The sequence below is a fragment of the Bacidia gigantensis genome (assembly GCF_019456465.1).
Source record: "Bacidia gigantensis strain McMullin 20006 chromosome Unknown contig_244, whole genome shotgun sequence".
NCBI classification, from domain to species: domain Eukaryota; kingdom Fungi; phylum Ascomycota; class Lecanoromycetes; order Lecanorales; family Ramalinaceae; genus Bacidia; species Bacidia gigantensis.
Window position 1 is genome coordinate 314,681 of NW_025408600.1, and position 18,783 is coordinate 333,463.

Below are 18,783 nucleotides of genomic sequence, written 5' to 3' on the forward strand. Positions count from 1 at the left end.
ACATTGCCACAAAAACGAAGCGTGGTACGAAAGGCGTGCTGCTACCAACGCAACGTTTTGCTTTGTAAGGATTGGGTGAATTGAGCAGCTTCGACAATGTTCTCGTCGAGAAACTCCTTACACAGGGTGTACTGAATTCTACAGAACTAGCCACGAGGATCGCACGACTTGCTGGGACCTTACGCAGGACGGCAGGCGTACACTCGGTATATGGAGGGTTTGTGGGAAAGGTAAAGTCCAGGACCCTATTGTACCGGTCTATCGGCCTTGGGTTCGTATACATGAGATCTTGGACGCGGAAGTGGAAGATATACATAAGTTCAATTGAACATCATGATCAGAAGAGAACGGATTGAGAATGTGGTTAGTTTCTTGAGTAATCTTAAGATCCCTCTCCGTTCGAGTCTAAGGTTTTGTGGCACAGCCTTGTCGTTTTTCAATTATTCTCACTCTCAATGGCGTCAATGATATCTCTCTATGGGCTTGCATTCTGATATGACAGTCCGTAGTCTTTCTCGTGGTCTGGTTTTATCCCTGGAAACGGGTATACATTTCAGCTTGAATGTGAGGGCGTTGAAGGGCATGGCTATGGCGGTAATGCATGTGAGCTTTGATCATCTTGCAAGTCGCTTATAACAACAGATACAGACTAGCATCGATGCACAGTCTACCGGGGGTTTTGAGACAAAGATCAGCCTTCGTGGCTGCCTGATAGACTCAGTTTTTCCTGAAAATATCTGTGCTCTATTCAAGTCCTGTTCTAAAAAGGCACGACGCATGGCTTCCACTCCATCTGGTGATGTCGTTCATGGTCCAAGAAGTTGGGTCGACTACGACCGGCCATGGCCTTTTCGTAAGTTTACAAGTAAGGGAAGTTGTTCTTGACTGATGATGCAGAGCGCCAGTTTCTCGTCACAAATTATCAAGCGTCTATTATGAGCAATTTCGTTGCGATGGCCTTGACTCTGTCTGGGCCTAGACTTTGGATCCTGATCAAGCGACTAGGAATGAGTATCTATGGCGCTTTTCTGCAATGGCATAACGGGCGTTGGCCCAAAGTAGACTGTCCAACCATAGGATCATCTCGGAGTAATATGGACATCATTGAGGAGTCACATTCTGAATTAGGCGCAAGTTTGAATGTGATGGCGAATGTGGTCCAAAGTCTTCAACCGCGCATCGAGCTTCCGCTTCATATTGAAAGCGTGAATCGACAAATATCGGCAAATGTGTACGTTCAAAGGCTAATGACCATTTGGAGTATACTTCTCAAGCGGCCAGTCGACCTTCTAATATCTTTATTCCTGTCCATCGTCTTTGTAGGCATTTTTGTTGCAGGTTCGTCCGGGAGCGTTCTGTCAGCGAGAATCCTGAGTGATACGATAGCACTTGGAGGGTCAAATCGCTGCTATCCACCGAATGAACAGATGATACCATATACAGGTAGTAGATCTTTTCTGAGGGCTGCTTCATACAGCCAGCAATGCTACAGACAGCCACCGGAGACAGAAGGGTGCGGGTTCTTGTATAGGCAGGAGATAAATTATACTGAGCACGCGTTGAAGGAATGTCCTTGGCGCTATGGAGCGTGTAATGCGCGAGCCCAGAGCACTAGAGGGGGCAGTGACTTCGAAAGAATGCATTTGGACCGTTCCTCCACATCGGACAGAGATGCAGCCGTTCTCTTCGATACAGGCTTGACCGAATCCAGTGTCATCGGAATCAATGCTCCCAAACGATATCGATTCCGACGCACAGCAACCTGCGCCCCATACACTCAGCTGACAGGAAAGCCACCAGGCTTTGGTTTTGCAATTGGAAGGTACTTGCCCTTAATATGCTTCTTATCTTACTACTTTCAGAGCGAAATTCTCAGACACTCTTAGCTAATATCTTGGCTAGTGGAGGGGGCTCGGGCGGATCCTCATCAGTATATACCAAGTACCTTATAGAACAAGGATTGGGTACACCGCTCTGGGAGTCTACAATTGGTCTATACATAGGCTCCATGAGCTATCCAACATACCGTGATGGCCCAGTCTTCAAAGCCCAGACTCCAGGAGTCAGTGAGTTTGACCTCTGTACAAATTCCAAGGAAGCCGAGAATAGATATTTCAACAACGGCACTACTCACTTGAAAATCACTTGTATCGATCATGTTCAAATTTGCGATTCGATGGCCAACCAATGCTGGTACATGCCAAATTACAACGAGCCGAGAAACTTGCTTCGCTCTCGGAACTTAAATGGCGTCTCTTCCAATAACGATTCAGCTCTAGTACTTCTTGAAGCCTGTCTGGCCGACTCCACACTAATGTCAGTTCTGACCGCAGTAGGTGATAGACGATACGGCACGTATGCGATGGCTCTCGAAGCAGAATCTCATTGTTCTCACCTCTCCTGCGATGATCTTCCAGACGATCAATGGAAGATCGAGGTACGACGCTGGTTCGAAGCCTCACTTGCGCGAATCCAGCTGAATGTTCTTGATATTGTCCGTCCAACATCTGATCCTGAGAATAACGAGACTGTCGAGGAACAATGGCTCAGAATACCAGCCGAGTACCGAAATATTTGCCACATGGGGAAATTCAGAAGCACTGGCTGGCGCAACATAAGTGTCTGGGGATTCTTCGGGCTGCTTGGTTTAGCGGCCGTTCTCACGCTCGCGAGTTGTGAAACTGAGAAAGGAGAGCTCTGGATCGTGCTTGCTGCCGAGTTTATGGGATGGTGCTCGATGAATGTACTACGACGATCAGCTTCACTTACGAAATTTTTCGTCACACACATATACCGAGCTCTGAGGGATATCTACAAAGACTTACGGGGAGCGTAACGAGCTTCGTCTAAGATTTGAATGGTCTCGCTCAAACCACCGGCAGTAAGGTAGTTGACTGCACTTAGGTATCATGGCAAACGTGAGTACATGTGACATATAAAATGTGTAAGGTCAATTGTATCTCTGTGCCATTTCACTGTCTGCGTTTTGTGCCGTAACTCCTTGACGCTATAATCGAACCTAGAATACGGATAGTGAGTGCTGAAATTGACTTTACGGACCGAAGTCAACGAGAGGCAAAAGGGGAGATTGCTATAGAATCGTAGTTAAAGTCTGCTGAGGATACTCAAGACTGTGCCAAAGAGCTCGTGACACCGAAAGAAATCTTTGTGAAGCTTTGAGACATGTCGAATGCATCACAGAAGAGTGGCGGTAACACGCATTTGCATCTCTGCTGTCTGTCTCATTTCATTTGATCCTCCCTGAGCGTAGTGGATCGCTTACCCCTTTCTCAAATGATTTCCTTCAGCAACCTGTAAGGATCGACAAAGGTGACGAAGATTCTCTTCGGCGTCCCGTTCTTATCTTTGTCAAGCGTGGCCTGCAAGCTTGATTCAATGGAAGCCTCGACTCCTAACGACTTAGCCCGCAACCATCACCGTCGTATGCCAGCTCCCCAATATATCCCTTGTCGTCGAGAAGGTAGAGTCGGATACCTCCGTCCGCGATTGCCACCGCCGAGACGTCCCCCGCCGATGTCTCAGTGAAACGATACGTTTGCGACCACGAGCACCGAGACGCAGTGGCATGGCAATCGGCTCCGAACTCAACCATGCGGCGAGTGGAGTCCACGGAGTAGACGCAATTGACAAGCTTGCCATCCCCACGGGTCCAGATTATGGCAGAGAGAGCCGCCATAATTGATGGGAGCCCGTCGGTGATGACCTTGGGGATGAGACCAATTGATTCCATTGGACGATTTTCGCATGCGTAGGCTGCCGTTGGAGACTATATGGTAGACGGAGCGGTCTCCCGTGCTGGCAACTGAAGAAGTGAGAGAGACGATACAGTTGTGCAGGGGATTATCGATAGGGTCTCTGCATGTGGATTGGTATTGGTTAATCGTCGTAAGGCAAGAGGAGTGAGGAAGGCCTGCTGGTCTCCTTCGATTTGGCCGCAGTCGCTTACCATAAGCTGCTTGCGTCTGATGACATTCAATGGGCTTGGAAAGAATTGGGAGCCGACGAGGAAAGCAAGAGCGGTAATACTGAGAATGACCCTCTTGATTCAGAGAAGACCTATGGCGGTCTGCAAGATGTAAACATCTTGTCCTTGGCCTGATTTCATATTTGATGGCAATTTATCGCCGTCACACTTCAGGAGTGTCGTCTCCATGTTGTGTTCGGTCGTCTGTCAGCTTGTCGCATTGTTCAACTTGAGAGGATGACAAGGATCTAGATAGCTTGTCAGAGTCGAGATGCGGGGTCGATATTGCGTTGGCACAAACGATCAACAAATTCTTTTGTTTGACATGCGAGATTAGTCAGGAGATGAAGATCTGACAGGCAATCATGCCATTGTGGCCCGGTCTAGTCTGCATTCCATCTAGCGATACTACTGATAGAATTGCTCGGTGATAGAATCATTTCGATGCTGACATAGCAGCCACGGAGCAAGGCCCTATCAGATGTTGAGTTGGTCAATCTGACAGACCAAGTAGACAATCCATCAATTGATGTGATTAATGTGATTGATGAAAGAGGTGTGACACCCGCTTTCATGCAGCGTCTCTGACGTAGCCAAGATAGAGACATGAGCATTTTACATCTATTTGAGTCAATCAGCATAGCGGGCAAACATTGCTTCCGACCGCCCACAATTAGTTTGCTGGTAAAGTAATGTATTTGGGGCCGCTGTAGAGCGAGTAAATGGAGAGTTTGAGATTGAGATATATGGTAGAGTGGGGGGATCAATGACGACTCTATCGTGAACGCAAAGAGAAGGAGTGTTCACACCGATGAGTAACGATCGAATGACCCGTACAGCGGATGCGGTTTCCGATCAACGGCCTGTACGCATCCGAAGTTTTAGACACCTCATCGGATGTGTGTAGAATCCTCGGATGAGTATTGAATTGTCAACGTATTAGGCATACGTAATATCTTTGTGATACTATCTGATGATGATTCTTGCTGATTTGCAGACACCCACAAAAGGCGGGTGAATGGGCATATCATAAAAAGGTAGCGACGAGAGGGTGTACCGGTCCAGCCATTCGTGCATACCCTCTATCAATGCGACTCAAGCATCTCAGTTGCAAGGATAGTTCGGCGTCTTCGCCTGCTTCTGCCAATTATTCCACGCCTCATCAGCTTTACACACCGGAATCGTCGTGATGCCCGCGGCTCGAATACCATTATCATAGATATCAGACACCGCATCGGGGCTTCCTGCATCAATTTCAGGCGCACCATTCGCGTTATTGTTCTTCTTATATGTCGCAACAGCGCTGACAAGTCATGTTAGCGAGCTTGCCACAGGGGCAAAGGTGCGGTGAGGCTTACCCTGCGATGAGATCGTCGTGCGTCAATCCACCCCAATGCGTCCCATCCAGACTCTCCTCCCCCGGAAGCTGTAATAGAGGCTTGGTCGGACATGGATTGAAACCCACTGGATTTTCGGGACAGTCGAGCCCCGAGCCGGATGCCATGACAAGGTAGTAAGAGATTCCGTCCACGCAAGTTGACGTCTTGGCCTGCACGTCTCCGCTGATGTACTTCTCGTCGACCAAGTTGATTGGAAAAGCAATGACTGGAGGCGTGCAAGGCAGTCCAGAGTCACTATAAATTGGATTAGCAGCTTCATAGTAATTGGTATGGTAGTAGAAAGACTCACACCACAACGGCATGAAGGTCTTCGTTGCTCAAGGACCACGCCCGAGGGACGAGGTAGCCATAGATGGCCTTCTCGATTGCGGTTTCAACTTCTGACTCATCCAAGGTGTAACCCGACTCTAGGACCTTGCCGTCTGAGATCTGCCCAAAGAGATCGTCTGTCGAAGAGGTGCTGCCATTAAAAAGCTGTCCGTTGAGCGTGTTGAGGGTTGCGGTCCAGGCTTTCACCACTTCGCCTACGTTTTCTTCGAGGGTGTTCGTGACTTCGATCTTACCACTGAAAGAACGCTTAGCATTGGAAGTGTGATACTATGTGATTACCGGGCCAAGCCTTACGTCAAACCGCCATCTTTGATCAGAGTGATGCCATTAGAGATGCTGGGGTTGATTGTGTCTTTGATGGTCCCCAAGGCATTGCCATTGGCTTTAAACCAAGGAAGTGCTTTCAGAGCAGCATTCCACACCGGGGCAAGAGCCACTGCGAATCCTAGGCCGACGATATCGAGTATTACCTTCAAGGCGTCAGTAGGCTGCTTTATCGGAGCAAAGGTCTCCGAGAAGCCGGCTATCTGCGTCGTAACATAATCTTGGGCTTTGTAAACAGCGTCATATATGTTGTAATTCAACTGAAAATCCCACTGTGTTAGCTGAAGCAGACCCCACAGTCTTGCCATTGAACTTACATTGCTAATCTCTACGAAGGAGTTTAAGATCAAAAATCCAGCCGCATATCCTGCTGGCGGGTCTTTGCACAAGACTGCCGTTGCACAGGTATCTCTGGCATTGGGCAGTTCACAATGCATGTTGTCGGGCCCATGGAAGAATTGGCTGATGAGCTGGGAGAAAGATAGTTGAGCTGGATTTGCGGTTGTCGATGCGTACTCGAGAGCTGCCTTCCAGGCGTCGTCTGCATCTACACCCTTCCAGCGGATTGATGGGTTTTGTGTTGCATCGGTGACGGCGGGGATGGTGCATTTAAGTGTCTTCCAGTCATTTGGCGACGTTGGAGGTCCTGGCGATGCTGGGGGATCGCCTGGTGTGCCTTGAGGTAACGCTACCGCACCAGATAGATGGCTCACGCATAGGAAGTGGATTGCTTGGCGGATATTGGTCAGCTTCATTGTTAAATGTGAGTGAAGCAGAAGCAGATCATGAAAAGCACGGATTCTTTTCAAGAGTCTTATTTGCGTGCCATGGTAAACGGCAGACAGCAGTCATTATATACACGATTCTATCAGAGCAAACATTGACGTCGGGGCAACGCACCCTGGTGGTATGATTTAGTGGCTTAGCCTGTCGACAATTGATTGATTGAACCTTGACGACATGCTCTTTTGGAGAGACTCGTAGATTATGGAATCTCTCACATATGATCAGCATTGACCTCACGGATAGAGTTCAATCTCATAGTTCTGTTGGTCCGTAAAGCTGATCTAGTGTCCAGTAGCCCTGCGTCATGCCCAAGAGCAGCGGTCATCAATGCGGCGAAACACTGTCCCTTGTCAGAAATTTCATTCAGCACGAGCCGCTGACGGTATTGTGAACGGCATCTGTTGAGGTACCTGATGGGATTCAGAAAGCATTGAGCTGCCCTAAGCGGATGTGAAAGGACCAGTGGATAGATTTGTAGGCAAGATGACTGGAAATTACTGGCGGATTCTGCAAATGATCAAAGAGGCGGAAACTCTTAGTGCCTGCATGAAGGTCGACTCAGCCCTTTTCTGGGTCGTGGCGAGTTCCTCAAAGACCGACCCCGAAGTAGACCAACTCCCCCCACGGCTCTAGCTCACGAGCCGGCTCGAGGAGACAGGCCAAGCAAGTCGAGCTTTCATTATTGTACGGACGCAAGCGATGCTGACAATCTGGCCCGAGTAAACAAGCGAAGATGAATGGTTCAGGGGCACAGGACATCCAATGCAGGCTAATACGAACCGAAGCTGCAAGGTACGCCTACACTCGCCTGATGAAACAAACGAGTGAGAAACGGACATGGAGTGCAGCCGCAGCTATGGTGTTTCTCCTCAATCAAAAGGGGCCCGGCTGTGGAAAACGTGCGCCAGGATGACAACATCATTGGAAGACGGAGCTGACGTACGGCGCGGTCCGACGATCTAAACACGCGGTGCTTAACCTTGAGCTTGAATGCCAAATGTCACGTCGATCAACGTCCGACCTACAGGACAGCCGTTGGCTGTGTACATAAGGTTCGATCCCAGCCTTGAGATGACGTCCTCAACGGTTAGGGGCTGAAGATGATTATGCTATCTTCCACTGCCTTACGGACCCCACGTGCAACCACACCTCGACAGTATATCAGAATAATGCCCGTACCGAGATTTGGAGAAATTCAGCGCCTTGCATCCTCAGCCAATCTGACCCTTGTATGATGAGCAACCTTTCGGCTTCGGTTGCAGCATACAATTGACGATCATCTAACCAGTTCAAACATGATTCAAGTTGGTAGGGATGGGGAAAATTGAGACGGATTTCCTCGACCCAGAGTCGACGAGATGAAATTTGCGAATTGGCATTTGTTGCGAATGAATGAGGATTAGTGATGAAAAACATCTCGATGGAGTCAATCTCAAACCCCATCCTCATGAGGCAGGCGACGGGCTAGTCAAGTTGTGTTGCTGGAGCTGAATCATCGTCGAAACCCTCTTGAGATCGTGCATACTCTCCACCGTGAATGCATGTGTCGGCCCCAGGATTGTCGTCTCTCCTTCGGCAGCTTGTCGTAAAAGGCTCTCCGCGTTGATCAAGTTCCCTTGAATTTCCTCAATCAGGCCTAGTGAATGCAAGATTCTCATCGTAGCGCGGTTCTGCGGACCCAGCACTTTGGTGAAGCCCTCCAAAGCTCGCCGAAATTGTTCTTTGGCTTCCTCATAGCGACCCATGACCCGCAAAAGATCCCCGTACGTATGAACGCTCATCAGCGTCTGATGATGGTCGCGGCCCATAAGAATCTCAGATCCGGAAATCGCTCTTTGTGCCATTGTCTCTGATTCGTCAAGTCGACCTAATAGCTGGAGAATCAATGCGTAATGATTGACGCTCCTCAGCGTGGACGGATGGGTCTCTCCGAAAATTCGCTCGCGGCCCAAAAGACCCTTTTTGATCCAGTACTCTGATTCCTCGTACTTCTTCTGGTCTCGAAGCACTGCACCAAAATTGTCTGCTATCCTCATTGCATCGGCATCCTTTAGAGATTTTCCTTCACCCTGCAGTGATCGCCGGAAAAGCTCTTCAGAATCAGAAAAGTCTCCTAATCCTTGCACTACCTCAGCTTTCAAAGCTACGTTGTATAGTGTCTCTTCTGCCTCGGGACCAAAAAGCTTTGAGCTTTCTTCTATCGCGATCCCCAACACTGAAGCAGCCTCAGTATACTGAGCTTCGCGAAAAAGGACTTCGCCCAAAGAGCTCATGCTCCGTATCGTATCGCTGTTTGCGATTCCAAGTACAGCTTTACGCACATTAACAGCCTCCCTCAGTCTTTTCTCGGCGGAGCCGTAACGGCTTTGTTGCTCATCAAGCGTTGCAAGATTGTGCAGAATCTTGGCTCGCCGTAACGCTGCTTCTTCGCCCTCAATACTATATGAAAGTACAGTCTGGGCGTGAGGTGACAAGACCTCGCATTCGTCCCAATTTTCATAAGATCCAACTGGCAAGCGTTCTGACAACGCTCGAACAGTCTCGTTCTGCCATGTTTCTCGTTCCCCACGCAACCATCTTTGGATCGATATTTGCACCAATCGGTGCACGTCGATACTTTTGCCGCCTCGGCGAGTGCTGATGAGGGAGAAATTCTGTAGCGTTCCAAGTGCTGAGACAAAGTCAAGGGTCCGAACGCCTTCACGCTTGAGCAAGCTTTTTGGAATGCTATTGCGATCGAGGAATGCTATGAATGACAGTAATTCAGCAGCAAGCGGCTTCTGCTTGACTATTTGATCGAATGACGGCTTTAAAGTCTCCAGCACTGAGCTCGGAGCTTCTGAATATCGCCTGTGGTCTCCTAGATCTTCGCATAGGAGATCTTCGACCTCCGCTTGGTTGACCCGAAGGATGTCTATGTACTCCGAGACCTCGATGTTGTTTTCAGTGACAAATGCTGCTGCTTGGGTGACTGCTAAAGGCATGCGGTCTAAGATATCAAGAAGCTGTCTAAGGTCATTGGCATATCTTGGGTGGAGATTGTCTTGAGATAATCTTGACCTTAGGAGTGTTTCAGCGTCTTCCACTGTCATGTTTTCGACGACTATAGGGTCTTCTCGGTCAGAAAGTCGGTAAGCCACCTTTGTATCTCGTGAGGTGATGATAGTGCTACTTTCCTCACAACGAGGGAGATACTGATGCATTTGCTTGTGCTGGTCAGAGAACGCGGGTGGTCCGAAGAAGAGATCAAGATCGTCAGCATTGTCCAAAACAAGCAACCATCGACCATGTGTATTGAGCCATTCGCTAACAAGCTCGAAGGTATTCAGGCTCAGGTCGTCCCAACCAGGTAAGTTGAGCTTTTTGGCAATGTGTTTATAAGATTGATCGACTCTAGCCGCTTCGCTGGCGTGAATCCAGAAAATATGAGCCTCAGGATCGCGTTCGCGGTATCTATAACAGAATTCAATGACGATCTGGGTTTTCCTGCAGAAGTAACATTGAGCCGTTGGATTCTCTCTTGGTCAACGTACTAGACTCACCCAACACCACCGAGACCGGCAAGTCCAGCGCGACGATTGGATCTTAATTTGGCGTCAAGTTGTGCCGTGATGTCGGAACGATCTACGTATTTCGAGTCCCTCTCGAACGGCACCATAAAGATCGGATCACTTTTAGTATTTTCTCTAAATGACGCCATTTGAGAGTTGGCGGTTTGGACTGTTTGGTAGAGAGTAAGGTTTTGTATGTAGTCGCGAAGAGAACTGATGATATTTTGCACCTTCTTCTCCGTCGCCACACTTGATACACTGTCAGAATCATTTTCTAAGCTTGGGCACAATGCCATACGGACGTTGCAAGTCCGCGTACATGTGATTCGACGACAATTAAGCAAGAAGTGTGAGGTACTGACCTGGACAAAGCCTTGAAATTTCGCCGCCACGACGAGTCTCCCGCCACTGGCACAATTTTCTCGATCAGTTTGTCAACAGAGTCTAACTCGGAGAGGCAGCCATCAATGACAGGCATCAAAGCCTTCTCTGTCTCCAGGCTGAGATCACCCTTCTCACTACGTTCTTTCAAGCGTTGCAGGGTGTCAACAAGGAGAGGAACTTGGCCACGGATCGTCCGAAAGACCCGGGGAGCTTCGTCATTATTGAGCCTCATCTCGTCCATTCTTCGGGCAATCTTGGTCCCAAGGTCGATGAATTGAGTTATATTAGCAACCAAGCCAATGACGGCAAGTGCTTCAGCCATCTTTGTGGTCTGGTTCTTATTCTATATCTCAGTTGTGTGAGTGGAGGAAGGTTACAGTTGCCAGCGCCCGCAGGTCGATGAAAGCGGAGCTGCACAAGGCTGGCCTGAGGTGGCACTTGACAAATTCTGAAAGGCTGTGAGGCACGCAATCAAATGCAACTCAGTCTCAACTACAGCCAACTCATAGAGAAAATACTTAAAAGGTGATAATTGAAGCTCCTCAGTATTACGAGGAAAAGATCCACCGTGGTTTCCGAGTATGGTAGCCTGACGCAGTCCGATCTATTGCGCCAGCACATAGAGACTCCTAAGCGCTTTAGGGCTTAGCGAGCTGCAGCCACGGGGGTATTCATTTTTGAGGATCGAATGATTGACCTGCTGAGGCAGCTGCTATTAGCATGCATAAGTCTGCCCTAGCGGCCGCTCAAGCGTTATCACACGCCTTCTATCGTCAGCGTTTCCACCATCGTATCAAGACCATTAATTGATTAGTTCATGTTCTGAGGGATGTATTCTCTCTGAACTACACAAAGTTAGGCTGTAAGACACTAGAGATCTGCATGAAAGACGACCTTAATTCCATGACATGGGGTTAGACACCAGAGGGCTGAGCCGCTGTAGCAAGGCAGGCTAAATTAGCCATGAATCCTTCAGGAGCGATAAGATATATTCTCAAATTAGGCCGCTGTATCCTCATTCAACATGCTCAAGCAGAAGGCCCTCGAGCATTGCGCGAGAAATGGACTTCTCCACTGGCGGAATTCTCGACCAAAAAGACCCAAAGGAGCATGAAGTTCCAGCGCCAACCGAGCAAGATGAGATGCTTCGAGATGGGTCTTCGAATGACGAGAAAGCGGAGGGACCATGGCGTGGAGTCATGACTGGGCACTATGTCGAAGTTTTCCTCGCCGCTGCAATAGTCATTATCCCTATGCTGGTGCTCAGCATTATCCTCATAAGCCTCGTTTACACACACCTAATGCCTGATCAATCGTCCACTTACTCCATGGGCAACGCCACGGAAATCCCACTAGGGGCGGCCTACTATGTCAATTACTCAGCGACCAGACTAGTATTCGTTTCTTCGGTATCTTCCACGCTTGCCACAGTGCTTATTAGTGCAGCTATGTTATTGTTTTCGTATCCTTTAGCATACTATTTAGCAAGAAGATCAGACGCAGATGACTCGGCGAACCTACCATCGCCGTACCAGTTGGCACTATTGATCAAAAGTCTGGATGCGAAATGGACGGGATTGTGGTCTACAGCACTGTATATTTTTGACAAGAAGGGAAAGAAGGTCCCACTGGTGCCAGACTTACGGAAGGCTATCGCAATGATGGGAGGTCTATTTATCTTAGCGTAAGCCAGCGGAGCTCCTCCGGAATCGTCTGAATGCTTATATGAAAGGTGAAGCATTTTGATTATTCTTGCAGATGTCTGGCTTCATGTGGTAAGTTGATCGAAAGAAGCATTCCCAGAATGCCAAAGTTGACGATGGAAGTCCACGAACTCAGTAGAATACGTTCGAGAGATGCCCGATTACGTTGATCCATCATTTGCGCCAGGACGAGGACTGCCAGATCAGTGCCTCGATATGGATGGCGCTCCAGACGATGGAATTGACTGCACTTCAAATATTCCAGGGGGACTCAAGAATCAATCAGAATATATCAGGACTGCTGGCAATCTCTCTAGCTCAAATAGACTTTACGTGAGTGAGGGTCAGACAATCCTTGGTCCTGCAAATGCTCCAGTCGGCTTTGATTTCGAGGCTACCAGCTTCGCGTCCCGGACAGTTTGTAGGATGGTGACTTCGCTGTGCGGAGCTGGGCACATGGACACAACCGACGACGGAAATGATGCGAATTTGCCGTACAATTGCAGTGCCACCGTTGCAGGACTGAACATGATCGGCAACATGAGCGACGTTTCAGATACTGAGTCAAATGATAACACAACCGACTGGGTATATCCACCCGACTTTTCAAATTTGGCTTCCTCAACAAGGCTTCTGGGCTTTCAATATTTCAACGATGCCGCCAAAACTCAGCAGACTGGTGACGAGCTGCATCTCAATCAGTATACGCCCCATCTGTATTTCGGTCTTCTTTTTCAACTTGAGGCAAGTTGGGCGGCAGAGGGCCAGATCCGATCCACCACAGACCCCGAATATAATTCGCAATACGAGAAACAACCTGAAAGCGCTCCTTGGTTCGCTAAATTTGCCGCGATGGACCTGAGAGCCAGCGAGGCTGGAGGCCCAAATGGACTCATGTCCTGCGAGACCGAGCTCTCAGACTTGGTAAGCATAATTCTCCCAGCACTTTCCTCCCCAAGCAGATTGATCGCTCCATTGCCGTCCAATGTTGCCGCTGACCAAGTTTCTCAACCCAAAGACCTACTCCATGAAGAATAATACAGTCCAAATTCTCCATTCTTCCCTCATGAACTCTTCGGCTCCTCAGGCATTTATCACAGCTATGACCTCGTCTCAACTGCACGGGTTTGAGAATCTACACCACTCTATCGAACAAATCGTCGCCAACATCAACACCACCGAGCTCTTCCCTCAGCCTAATGTCATAATGGGTGCTTCCCTGAGAAACCACAGCCTTGGAGTCCAGCTTGCCAGTGGCTTTGCAGCCGCTTACGATCGCACACTGCTCTCGCTCCCTACGGGGTTATTACTGCAGCGTCCAGCGCTCAGTGTCACGAGGCGCGAGGTCACCCTTGTGACGAGGGTGCCCAAGGCGCCGTTCTTTGCGGTCGTACTTCTAGACCTCTTATATGCCATTTTGGGGATTGCGCTCACAGTGATGGCATTGTTAGTGCTCGGACTTGGGCAATTCAAGCAGATGGGAGTCAGGGATGTGCAGGCGAGACTGACTTTGGAGGGGGTTCTTGCGGAAGGATTCGAGAGCTCAAAAGGAGGTGAGAGTGCAAAAGATGTGGAGGGGCTATTTGCAGAACGAAGGGGAGAGAGTGTCGGGATAAGAAGAATAGGGTTGGGGAAAAGGGAGGCGAATGTAGGTGGACGGACGTGGGGATTTTCGGGGCACTGAATTGAAGCATTCATTGAACGTGAACAAGATCGAACGATGTTCTGAAGACTTTGCTCCAGGCCTTAGAGCTGCTGCCGTTGTGCATTCAAGTATAACTGCCTCGCTAGACGGTCAGACCTCAGAACTTCGTTGCGTCCATCGTCAAGCTCCAATGCAGTGAAAGTCGCGGTCGGCGTGATGTAAAGAGAGAGGACTCACGATCCAACTTTGATAAGTCTCGTCAATCAAATTTGATTGACTGGACGCTAGTCAATGCTTTAGCCGCGTTGGGAATAGCGCACAGTACAAGACCTGCGTCATTTCAATCTTTTCCACCTGGTGACCGTGACTTACTCTCCAAATATCGATGGCCGTGCAAGACTCTGGAGACAGGATTAGTTGTTCTAGGCGGAGGAAGAATGCCCAAGCGAGGCGGCCGCGGAGGCAAAAGTGCACCCACCCAGGATGAGGACTCCAGCTATGTAGTGTTCGGAGATGCCAAAAGCGCAAAGAAGAAAGAGAGGCAAGATAACGATGCAAAGGACGCATCAAGGGAAGGGCAAAACAATGCTGCGGCGCCACCTAAGTCCGATACCCGGGCTTTGATAGGGGAGCGTCATGGACGGGCAAACTACCCGTGAACATGCTCGCTGAGCACTGCCAGAAAGTGAAATGGCACAAGCCGGAGTATACCATGTCCCACAACGCCGCGGACTTCTCTTCGATGGTCATCTTGAAGAGTACGAACCCAAAGACAAGAGAGACTGTCACTCTCCCACCCTTCAAGTTGCCGCCAGACTCGAAGCACCTGGCACTCCAGCCATCCGCTGTAGAGGCAAGGCACTTCGCAGCTACTTATGCACTTTTTCGGGTCAGCAGTATGAAGAATATCCACATGATGTTGCCTCCAACCTATCGAGATCTTTGGAAGAAAGAGTTCCATGAATTGAAGTCTGCAGATCTTAAAGACGGCAAGGGCTGGATGTATGAGGCAGACCCTTTCGCAGCGAAGCTTGAAAGAGAGGAGGCGCAAGCGGCTACCGCGAAGAAGAGGGACGAAAGGGAGAAAAAGCGAGCGAAAGAGGCAGACAATCCCATAGTATCGCTTGCTCCTGGCTCAAGCACTACAGGTAGCTCGAAGGGCAATCTCATGAAGGGGTGGACAAAAGCTCCGAAAGTCGAGATGGGCAAGCGTACGAGAGCGGACATGGAGACTACCGTACGCAAGGGTGTGGTCTGGAATCCACTTGACATAAGAATGTCCAAGCAACAGCGAGATAATGTTATCGATGAGCTCTCCAAGCTTGGCTTCAGGAGAAGTCACGCCGAAGAGGCTGTTGAAGAATGCAAGGATCGTGAAGAGACCTTGGAATGGCTGCTGATCCATGTGCCAGAGGACGATCTGCCCAAGTGGGCTTTGCCCGAAGGCTACTCAGCAGGCTTGAGTATCGCGAGTAGCGACATGAAGAAAGAGGCTGCTATCAAAAGACTTGCTGAAGGAGGCTACTCTGGCGAAATGTGCGCAGTATCACTCACGAAATGTCAAGGGGATGAGAACATGGCTGCAGAAGTATTACAATCTAGTCTTGTTTATCAAGAGCAGGCAGATGGTGCTGAGGTTCCTAACATTGCAGATATTACCTTGAATGATGATGCAAGAGACAATGTCTGGCATGAGGAGATTGCGACCTTGGAAGCGATTTATGGATCTCGCTTCCAGTACATTTTACAGGCATATGTAGAGATTCAAATGGAGTTTGTGTCTCAAGATATGCATGCTAAATTACGCGTGAGACCGGCAGCCCATTACCCACAACGAGCTCCCGTCTTAGCGATCGTGGCTCATGGTATGCCATCATACATTCGACTCAGTATAACAAGACAAGTTCTAGAGTATGCAAACTCGAACCTCCTAGGGGAACCTATGATATTTGGTATATGTGACTGGCTGGAGGCTGAAATTCCAAACATTGTGGAGAATCCAGGCAAATTGAAGTCAGTATCTGCCGCTATATCAGGTTCAACGGAGATTACTTCAACAGACAAGAGACAGACACAGACAAGAGTCCGTCATGCCCCACGCCCCATTGATTGGAGGCCAAGAGATCCTCGGAGCAGTGAGATGCTTCAGAGATTGCAACTTCGTCAGGCAACCCCTCAACAACAAAAAATGCTCGCCGTCAGACGGTCATTACCGGCGTGGAAGAAGAGAGAAGCCATTGTCAGTACCGTCAATACTCATCAAGTGACTATTATAGCAGGAGAGACAGGCAGTGGGAAGTCCACCCAATCAGTACAATTCATTCTTGATGAGATGATCTCGAGACATTTGGGCTCGGCGGCCAATCTAATATGCACTCAACCACGACGCATATCAGCCTTAGGCCTTGCCGATCGAGTCAGTGCTGAACGCTGCTCTTCAGTAGGTGACGAGGTGGGCTACGCTATCCGAGGGGAAGCAAAGCAGTCCAAGAATACTAAGGTCACGTTCGTGACGACAGGTGTTCTATTGAGGAGATTGCAGACCTCCGGTGGGAGCAAGGAAGATTTAGTCGCGGCGCTTGCGGACGTCAGTCATGTTGTTGTAGACGAAGTGCACGAGCGCAGCCTTGACACCGATTTCTTGCTTGTTTTGCTCAAGGACATTCTCGCCAGACGCAGTGATTTGAAACTAGTACTCATGAGCGCAACCCTGGATGCCTCTATATTCAGCGAGTATTTCGATGGTGAGGTAGGCCTTGTCGAGATCGAAGGGCGTACTTACCCCGTCGAGGACAATTATCTAGACGATATTGTCAGTTTCACGGGATTTACTCCGGCGAAGGGTGGCAACAGAGGCGACGACCCGATTCAGGATGCCAACGCGAGCGTTCCCAAGACAATACAGAGCCTTGGAATGGGCATCAACTACGACCTCATCAAGTCATTAGTTGAGACTATTGATCTTGATCTTGGATCGGTAGTCGAAGGCGGAGTCCTCATCTTCCTGCCTGGGACGTTTGAAATCAATCGAACTCTACAAGTCCTTCAGTCTTTACATCAGATTCATGCCCTACCTTTACACGCTTCTCTGACTCCCGCGGAGCAGCGGCGAGTTTTTCCACCCGCACCAAAGGGTAAACGCAAAGTCATCGCTGCCACTAACGTCGCAGAAACGTCCATTACCATTGAAGATATTGTCGCCGTAATCGATACCGGAAAGGTAAAAGAGACAAGCTTTGATCCTCAGAATAACATGGTCAAACTCCAAGAGGTGTGGGCTTCTCGCGCGGCATGTAAGCAGCGTAGAGGCCGAGCTGGCCGTGTCCGCGAGGGACAATGCTACAAGCTCTACACGAAGAACGCTGAGGCCAAGATGGCTGAGAGACCAGAGCCTGAGATTCGACGTGTTCCACTGGAGCAGCTGTGTCTATCAGTACGAGGAATGGGGATCGTCGACGTTCCGAGCTTCCTTGCCAGCGCTCTGACACCGCCAGAAACTACGGCCGTCGAAGGTGCCATGGTTTTGCTGGCACGTATGGGTGCGCTCGATGGCGATCAATTGACAGCCCTTGGCCGTCACATCTCTCTGATTCCGGCCGATCTCCGCTGCGGTAAATTGATTGTCTACGGCTCTACATTTGGCTGCCTGGACTCCTGCCTCACAATCGCCGCCATCCTCTCCTCCCGCTCTCCCTTCCTCTCGCCACAAGACAAACGCGAAGAGTCCAAAGCCGCTCGCACAGCCTTCGCACCCGGCCAAGGCGACCTCGTCTGCGATCTACGTGCTCACGAAGAATGGAACACTCTCAAATCCACCTCATCATACAGAGACACCCGCGCTTTTTGCGACACCCACTTCCTATCGCAGCAAACCCTCACCGACATCTCATCCACACGTTCACAACTCCTCTCGTCACTCTCCGAAACCGGACTCCTCCCTTCTCGATCGCCACCCTCAGCTCAAGGCCGTGGTGGAGACCAAAACACCAACATCCCCCTCGTTCGCGCCCTAATAGCCGCCTCCTTCACCCCCAGCATCGCCACAATCTCCTTCCCAGACAAGAAATACGCGCCCTCTGTCTCCGGCGCCGTAGAACTCGATCCCGAAGCTCGAACGATAAAATACTTTACCCAATTCACCTCCAACGGCCCCATCACCCCCACTCCTACCCCCAACCCCTCTCCCGTTCCCTCTCCAATTAACGACCGCATATTCATCCACCCCTCCTCAACCCTCTTCACCACCCCCTCCTTCCCCTCCTCAACGCACTACCTCACCTATTTCTCCAAACTCCACACCAACAAACCCTACATCCGAGACATCACGCCCTTCAACGTCTTCACTCTACTCCTATTCTGCGGAAAACTGGAGCTCGATCCGCTGGGGCGCGGCGTACTGGTTGATGGCTGGATTCGGGTGAGGGGGTGGGCGAGATTGGTGGCGCTCGTGGGGAGGGTGAGAGGGATGTTGGATGAGGTTTTAGGGAGGCGGTTTGAGGGGTTGGCTGGGGATATGGGGAGGGACGAGGAGGTGGTGGGGGTGGTGAGGAGGCTGGTGGAATTTGATGGGCTTGATGCTTGATGAGGGGAGTGGGCGGTAGCTGGGCAAGGTCTAGGCATGAAGGGGCTGGGAATCATGGAAGATAGAGGGTAGATGGTTAGATAGAATGGACTT

General features: G+C 49.8%; 6 protein-coding genes across 6 annotated transcripts; 3 read left to right on the forward strand and 3 right to left on the reverse strand.

Annotated features, from left to right (window-relative positions):
• Nucleotides 1-1,637: 1,637 nt before the first annotated feature.
• Nucleotides 1,638-2,836, forward strand: KY384_004786 (uncharacterized protein; the record flags this gene model as incomplete). The annotated part of the gene is made up of 2 exons (XM_044813289.1): nt 1,638-1,822; nt 1,903-2,836. The coding sequence occupies 2 exons, from the start codon at nt 1,638-1,640 to the stop codon at nt 2,834-2,836; spliced, it is 1,119 nt and encodes a 372-aa protein (XP_044669567.1).
• Nucleotides 2,837-3,290: 454 nt separating this feature from the next.
• On the reverse strand, nt 3,291-3,697 carry KY384_004787 (uncharacterized protein; the record flags this gene model as incomplete). Its single annotated transcript, XM_044813290.1, has 2 exons — nt 3,291-3,412; nt 3,439-3,697. The coding sequence occupies 2 exons, from the start codon at nt 3,695-3,697 to the stop codon at nt 3,291-3,293; spliced, it is 381 nt and encodes a 126-aa protein (XP_044669568.1).
• Nucleotides 3,698-5,089: 1,392 nt separating this feature from the next.
• Nucleotides 5,090-6,794, reverse strand: KY384_004788 (uncharacterized protein; the record flags this gene model as incomplete). The annotated part of the gene is made up of 5 exons (XM_044813291.1): nt 5,090-5,288; nt 5,344-5,619; nt 5,675-5,950; nt 6,010-6,320; nt 6,357-6,794. 5 exons carry the CDS (start codon nt 6,792-6,794, stop codon nt 5,090-5,092), a joined length of 1,500 nt encoding a protein of 499 aa, XP_044669569.1.
• Nucleotides 6,795-8,270: 1,476 nt separating this feature from the next.
• KY384_004789 (uncharacterized protein) lies at nt 8,271-11,082 on the reverse strand (the record flags this gene model as incomplete). The annotated part of the gene is made up of 3 exons (XM_044813292.1): nt 8,271-10,278; nt 10,368-10,625; nt 10,739-11,082. The coding sequence occupies 3 exons, from the start codon at nt 11,080-11,082 to the stop codon at nt 8,271-8,273; spliced, it is 2,610 nt and encodes an 869-aa protein (XP_044669570.1).
• Nucleotides 11,083-11,821: 739 nt separating this feature from the next.
• Nucleotides 11,822-14,767, forward strand: KY384_004790 (uncharacterized protein; the record flags this gene model as incomplete). The annotated part of the gene is made up of 5 exons (XM_044813293.1): nt 11,822-12,444; nt 12,499-12,535; nt 12,587-13,387; nt 13,497-14,111; nt 14,255-14,767. 5 exons carry the CDS (start codon nt 11,822-11,824, stop codon nt 14,765-14,767), a joined length of 2,589 nt encoding a protein of 862 aa, XP_044669571.1.
• Nucleotides 14,768-14,769: 2 nt separating this feature from the next.
• KY384_004791 (uncharacterized protein) lies at nt 14,770-18,690 on the forward strand (the record flags this gene model as incomplete). Its single annotated transcript, XM_044813294.1, has 1 exon — nt 14,770-18,690. The coding sequence occupies one exon, from the start codon at nt 14,770-14,772 to the stop codon at nt 18,688-18,690; it is 3,921 nt and encodes a 1,306-aa protein (XP_044669572.1).
• Nucleotides 18,691-18,783: the final 93 nt, after the last annotated feature.